At 43.7% G+C, this 7,263-nt stretch overlaps 1 protein-coding gene across 1 annotated transcript in view; it reads right to left on the reverse strand.

Moving 5' to 3' along the window:
- itga9 (integrin, alpha 9) overlaps positions 1 to 6,429 on the reverse strand; it is a 47,014-nt gene extending 40,585 nt beyond the window's left edge. The window contains exons 1-4 of the mRNA XM_076743933.1: positions 5,990 to 6,429; positions 5,574 to 5,701; positions 3,946 to 4,052; positions 1,561 to 1,684 (exon numbers count right to left, since the gene is read on the reverse strand). Of these exons, the coding sequence (XP_076600048.1) occupies positions 1,561 to 1,684; positions 3,946 to 4,052; positions 5,574 to 5,701; positions 5,990 to 6,177 (547 nt within the window). The 5' untranslated portion in view covers positions 6,178 to 6,429. The remainder of the gene's footprint in view (positions 1 to 1,560; positions 1,685 to 3,945; positions 4,053 to 5,573; positions 5,702 to 5,989) is intronic.
- Positions 6,430 to 7,263: the final 834 nt, after the last annotated feature.

Genomic DNA, 7,263 nt, shown 5'->3' on the forward strand with positions numbered 1-7,263 from the left:
TGTCTGGCTTAAGAGTTACGGAAGGAAGTGAAATCCTGACCTGGGAGCACAATTAAGGTGGGAAAACAGCCTTTGATAAATAGCTCTGGGTCACGTATCAAAACACATACAGAACGCATTTGCATGAGTCAGTTTCAAACATTATAGCGTACATTATTTTTCAAAAGGAGCTTGATTTTTAGTGTTGCAGAGGGTGTGAAAAGGAAAACAAGCTGTGGCCCAAATGGATTTGATTTACTACGTCATAACAAGTAAGTCAATCTGTCCTTCAAAGCACCTGATTTCTGGAATATCAAGCCAAAGTCAGCGTGATTACACCTTTGAGAAAATGTTTTTCTTTTGCAAAAAGGTGCACAGGGAAAGTCTCCATCTCCACTGGACAAATGCTCATATATTCAGGTTAACAAACTGTGTCCTTGAGCTGGCTCTTGCCAGTGTACTTGTGTTGAACTGAGGGAGAGATATCACACTTCAAGGCTCTTCTGCTACTGGTCTTGAGTGCCAAAACACCAATCAGGGGCTAGAAGCAGATGTGGGGCTTTGCACCGATGGTGCTGGCTTCAGAGATCACATGGAATGATAAAATATAACCACAAAGGAGGATAAACAGACCAAACCAGTGGGTCCAAACCTGGTGGTCTGGACCTCTCAAGGGGTCTTAAGATAAATCTGATCGGATCATAAGATGATTAAATGAATAAGAAACAAAGGCTAGTAGCTACATAGCTACAGCTATGCTCACAGCTCCGTGTGACTGTACTAACATGCTGATGTTGAGCAGGTCTGATGTCCACCATCTTCAGGATCCAATATGCTTCATCAGAACTGCTTGTGGGACGTTTGAAAAACTTTGGAAAACCTCCACCCCAAACGCATTTGTGATGTTGGATGTCTGTAACTTTCTGACATTCACACCCACTTTGTGTCGTGATTGGTCAGCTGTGTGGAGGATGTACGATAAGATGGGTTTGAACCTCTCTGCCAGCTCTCTGTGTTTACACGACTATTTCTGTCACGTTTCACTTGAACAACGGAGTACAGCACTCTGAGTGATTCCAGGAGAGAATGTGAAATATGTTATCCCCTTAGCACTTGTTTAGCATGTTAGCGTTTTCTAATTTTTACTAAAACCAAAGTACAATGGAAGTTGTTTCGACCTAATGATGAGGTTCAATGACAAGACAAGGGATCACAAAAGTCTTTGGCGGTGGGCAGACTGACCGACACTGCAATCCCAAGAGCCAAATAATGCTAATTTTTTCTACCTTTTCTCTAATTTCTTCCTTTTTCTCATGAAATATATCTTTAGACCTTTAAAAATGCCGCTCGTTACTCCACACTAAATCTATAATCTGAGTCTTTGCTTGTTTTTTAGGGACTTAAGAGGCAAAAGGGCCGGGAGCCAGTGGACTAAACCAACAAGACCTCTCACCCCAGCGACGCGTTTGAACTTTTCTAGCATTATTCTGCCTAACAGGAGAAGTTCGTGTGAGTTGAAATGAAGGAAAAATGCTAATTAAATTTGTGCTGTGCTTGTCCACCATGGTGCCTGTGCTGTACCTTCATAACAAGGGATGAGCGGTTTGGTCCTGCCCTGCAGGGTGGGAGGAATGATGGAACAGTATCCATGAGGAAGGATGTGCTCTGAGTCGTAGTAGACGTTTTTCCAGCGGTGGGCACAAGCCTGCAAGAGAAAAGCAGGAACGGAAAACAAGTTCAGACACATGTTCATTCTGTAAACACCAACACTTCAGAGTGGAGGCAGGCGCTCCTCGACCACGCTGATAGTTTAATCCTCTTCCTCGCAGGGCTGGAGTCAGTGCGTCTCTGCGGCTGTCAAATGATCGTCAATGAGAGGGGGGATTAAAGCCCATCCATTACTCTGACCATAACAGCCACGGTCTGTGGTGTGAATATCTCAGCTGCAGCTTGAGAACTGCGTTTCCTAAGCGGCAGTTAATATGCAGCAAGGAAGTTTTCGCAGTAACATTTGTCCTTTAAAAGTTTTAATTTCAAAACAGCTCCTCCAGACTTCACAGGCAGCTGGAGAAGCCAAAAGTTCAGACAGAGAAGAAAAAAATTTGGATCAAAAGGCAAAGAACAAACTCCCACACTATTATGCTGCTGCTGAAACAGGGGGTCCATTTCTAAAACTGACAGTGAATAATTCTCAAAACAATATTTTGCTACTGTGTTTTTCAGAATAAAACATTCCACAGATCAGTGAGCAAACAGGATAATATGGACTAGATTTCAAAGACTGCACAAACCAGGCCATAAATGTGTAAATGTGGTAATAATTTAGTCCCGGGGGGGGGGGGCAGGCAGGGGGTTGGGGGCGGCTCCTGTGGCTCTGGGGACAGATCTGGACGCCTCTGTGCAGATTCATTTCCCCTCACACTGTTTTACTCTTCTCAGCCCCTCCCCTCTCCACACACACACACACACACACACACACACACACACACACACACACACAGCCAATCTAAATGAATTTAAGAGCTCGGGAGATTGTGGGCGCACACAGAGCATCAGATGACTGTCTGGAAGCAAGATGCTATGTTGAGAAACGCTTGTGTTTCAAAGGACAGCCTGGTTAACACTAGTAGCAGCACCAGCATACACTGTAGCCCTTAAGTAGAGGGAGATTCATTGAAAAAAGATCAATCAGCTGACATGAACACAGCAAAAGGAGCTCTTGAAGCAGCTGACAAGTTCTGTCCACGCAGGGAAGGAGGCTTTTACAGTTGGAGTTTGGAGCCTGTGCTGTTGTCATGTCCCTGTTCAGTTAAAGGGCTCACTGGTCATAAACAAGGCCTTCACTGAAAGCGCAGATGAAATCACCCCGATACACATCTGCCAAACAGCCGTTTCCCTCCTGTTGCACAGAAACGTGAGTCCACTCAGATGAGATAAAAAAAAAGAAAAAAAACTTTGGGGAGGCACAGGGACACGTGGCTCTGGAGAGTCACCACCTTTCTTTTATCATAACCCTGTCTGGCCTCGAAGCTTGTTGTCTACAACTGTACGCTCAAATTCTTACGACGGACAACTCCAAGAAGTCTTCAAATTTAGACAGCCTGACTGACGAGTAAAGCCAGGGTTTGAAAATCATGCCAGTGCATTCCACTGAGGCATAAAAGTGGACCAAAGATAAACATATTGAAAGGAATCGAGTTTTAACAGGCCAAAGAATTATCTGGACGTCTGCAGGGGGATGAATTCTTCTGATTTTTTGACTCGCAGAGGGTGAGACCAATCAGCAGCAGGTACTCCAACGCATTCACACCTGTCATGAGTGTTTAAAGAGTTGTCCCGTCCACCAGTCGCCTTCAAACTGTCCTGGAAGGCCGCTTGTTCCCTCGCTACCCACCGCGCAGGAGACTGGGGGGTTAACGTTTAATGAAAGGCTGCCCTTGGATGGGACCACCGCAGAGGGGCTGAAGCCTAAACAAACTCAGCCAGCTGCCCTATGATCTCTGTGCAAACACCCAGCCAAGCACCTCTGGGATTAGCACCACTCGTTAGTCTATTTCTCTAAATCCCCTCTCTTGATTTTTATAAACAACAATCTGCTCTTGACAAACCCTGTTCCACTGACTCGTCCAGCTCCAAACACGAGGTAAATGTTTCACAGCATTATGTAACTGCACAGCGGTTTCCAAATCTGTCTGACATTAGCTGTTACTCCAGCTTTGAATATGCAAAAAAAATGAAAACGTACTTGTGCAAAAAGTTCATGAGCATGTAACCCTGAATGGAAGGAGAGGCCTTGTTGCTAAACGAGGGCTGTAATGTTGAGACCAGCTGTGGTTTAACAGTGTGGTTCATGGTACAACATTTGTAACAATGATGTCGGTATAATCAGGTCTGTCTTTACGAGTGTACATGGTTCGCATTAAACAATTTGGTGTAGTGACTGTGGTGTCGTGTCCCCAAGCTCACCAGTATTTTGCCGTCGGCTCTGTCCTGGCGGGCCAGGCTGACCCCCATCCACTCATCATCCCTGTCTCCCTGGCACGTCTTCCCACAAGACTCTCTGGGCTTGTTTCCTGAAAGACAATGAGAGCAGTTTACAGCTGTTGAGTCATCAGGACGGAGGAAGTCTTGGAGAAAATAACTTGTCACTTGTCAGTTTTGGGCTTTATCCTTTATTTCTGCTGAGTGTGTGAGTGCGTTTCACACAGCTGACAGTTTGAAATACTGGAGATCAATGCAACGCTTTTTCATAACAACTCTTCTGTTACTGTACAGCTCTTACTGGGCGGTCAATACAGTCAGTCACCTTCACTCAAAGAGAAAATCTATTATGATACCAACAGCAGGTTAGCCCAACACCAACACTGGATTTTTGGGATTGAAATCAATACTGATATTTCAGTGTTAAGTCTAATAATAACATACTGACTGATAATCCTTTTTTAAATAATGATCCCTTTAGGACTGCAAATAATGATTCTATTCAGAATTGAGTAACTTACAAATCATTTTCCCAACCAATTGATTAAATGTTTGGTCAATAAAACATCAGACAATAATAAAAAATGCCTGTCACGATCTCCTCAAGGCCAAGGAAATACCAGCAAATGTCAGAAGTCCACATGCACATATAAAAATCCAAATAACTCACTAATGTGCATATCATACTGCTTGATCATAAATCATAAAGATGATTAAGAACAGAAATCCACAAACTGTTACATTGACATAAATGTGCAGAATTGGGGGAGGAAAGCCAATAAAAAGATCTATGGCACTGCTAAATTTTTAAGAGTCCAAATTTCCCTTAGTTGCCCCCCTCCCCCAACTTTTATTCTCTATCTCCCTGAAGACAATTGATTCAGCACAATGGCATGTGGCTGTGAGTGTTCCTCTGTCTCAGTGTGTTTTGGGTTCCCAGAGGCCCGTCGGAGTCCAGTTTCTTGGGTCTGTGCGGCTCACAGAGCACCACGCAGGACACACTCACTGTGGTAATGGATGTTTGTTGTGGTAATGTGTGGTTTTTTTTTTTTCAGGTGACACATTGACTGAGCACAGGGGGTTAATATTAAAGCCATGCCTTTACCGGCTTTCTTGACCACAAGAACAGAGCCAGGGGTTTAAGGGGGTGAAGCTCAACTTTTTGGCTCACGTGCTTGGAAAATATTAGCAGGAGCATAAATCATATTTATCAAAACATTTATAGACCTCTGCACACAGAATCCGCTTTTCTTTTGCATGTCTACATTTAACAGGTTCAGACCTAAAAGAACAACCATAGCACTGTTACAAGTAGTATAAGGCTGCATTATTCTGATAAAACAAAACAGATGCTTGGGGGAGTTTATGCAAAGAGTGGACAAGAAAAGGCTGCAGGAAAGCCCAAGTGTGTGTGTGTGTGTGTGTGTGTGTGTGTGTGTGTGTGTGTGTGTGTGTGTGTGTGTGTGTGTGTGTGTGTGAACTGCAGCAACAGATAGTGATCTTCTCTGTGTCCTTTTCTAAACTGTTCACGTTGTGCGTGTGTGCATGTGTTGCCCTGAGGCTGCAGTTAGTGTACATGTCCTTATTGCTCTTGTGCATCAGCGGTGACTGACCTCTTCCCAGATCCATCTCCGTGCAGCGGCGCTCTGGGTTGCTGTGAACTCGACACTTATATACAGCTCCAGGAGAATGCACAGAGCTACTGTAGGTCGAATTTGCCCTCGGAGCCCCCACTATTACCCTGAAGACACGAGGAGAGGGGAGAGGATGGGACACAGTGGGATGTTCACCCGTCAAACACCTTACAGTACCTTTAATTTGTGCCACTGAAACTTTTAAATAAAAGAAGAAAATCTACTGCCAGCAAAAAAAGAAAAGAAAAGAAAAGAAAAGGCTTTTCATGAGAAGAATTACCCGTTAATGTTCAGCATTTATTGGGTGTGGATGCAGGATTTGCTTCAAAAGTACAAATTCATTGTATCATTGAGAGAGAATAGCATTTGTAACAACGCTGCAACATGGGACTCACCAGCGTGTGTTGTCATGATAATGCTCCAGCACAGAATAGCCAAAAAAACTAGAATTTGGTCCGCGGAACACCAAAGGATGCTCTAAGTCTATATTGTAAGAATAAGCCACTGAAAAAGAGAGATAGACGTAGAAAACATTTTGTAATCCGGTTTTTTGTCTCCAAAGAGGAGCCATCCCTTTGCGCATCGCGCGTAATAACGCGGTTCAAGTGTCCAAAGCGATGAAGTGAAAAAATGAGGGACTGTCAGCTCTTCAGTGGTCAAGAAGAAGAAGAAAAAACAATAATGAGGAACTGTCAGCTCTTCAGTGGTCCAACTGTTATAAAACTATCTTTCGCTTCTTTCTTCGTGGTCTCGCGCAGCGTGGAGGCTGTGATGGCATGAGGAAAGGCTTGAGGAGGAAAGTTAACGGTCCGCTAAATAACGGTGCGTCAGCTTCTCTCCATTCTGTGTCAATCTGAGAAAGTTGTTGCTCGCAGGCTCCCTGTCGTGGTGATAAATGCGGTCAGCTGTGTGAAGTTAACAAGAGGCAGCCGGGATGAGACCGGAAAATTCAGTCAAAATAAAAGCATCGCCGTAAGTTGCGCTTATGTTAAGAGCTCTTTAAAGCTTTTAATATGAAAGGTTAAACCGGAAGATGTGTTTCATTGCGGTGCACTGACACGGGTAACGCGGTCATGGAGAGACGCGAATGGTTTTGAGGCGCAAAGCATCACATTTCACCCGTGGGCTTCAGGGGCTCCAGTCACCTACAGTGAGAGATGAGGGCGCACTGCTGCCATCTAACGTTTTCCTCTCCCGATGAACTGACTGACATCCTCATCTTCATATATTAAAAACAAAAAAAAAAAAAAAAAAAAAAAAAACTTTTTATTGATTTTTAGTCATTGAAGACGTGAGATTCTCAGAGTTTGAATCAGGGTTAGGGATATTTCCCAGCACAGTTACACAGAGATGTGAGTAACCCGTTTGAGGAATTCAAAGCCTTTACAATAAGAGAGCTTTTGTTGCAGACTTTTACCAAATGAAAACCCACTCAAGAGACCCCTCTGATGTGGGTTCTTTCTCTGTCCCCTGAAAACAAAGCAATGTCTCCCAGTTGTGACCACTTTAGTTTCTTGTTTAATCTGAATACTTTCTAGAGTCCTGGTAAATGACCAAGCTTTGCACGAAAAGAGTAAAGATTAAAGGAGAGTCTGAAAAATGCCAAATGTTGTGTTGCAGAAAAGCTTCTCTCTTTGCTGTTTTCTCTTTTCTTACTCCTTTGTATTTT

The sequence above is a fragment of the Chaetodon auriga genome, chromosome 11 (assembly GCF_051107435.1).
Source record: "Chaetodon auriga isolate fChaAug3 chromosome 11, fChaAug3.hap1, whole genome shotgun sequence".
NCBI lineage: Eukaryota > Metazoa > Chordata > Actinopteri > Chaetodontiformes > Chaetodontidae > Chaetodon > Chaetodon auriga.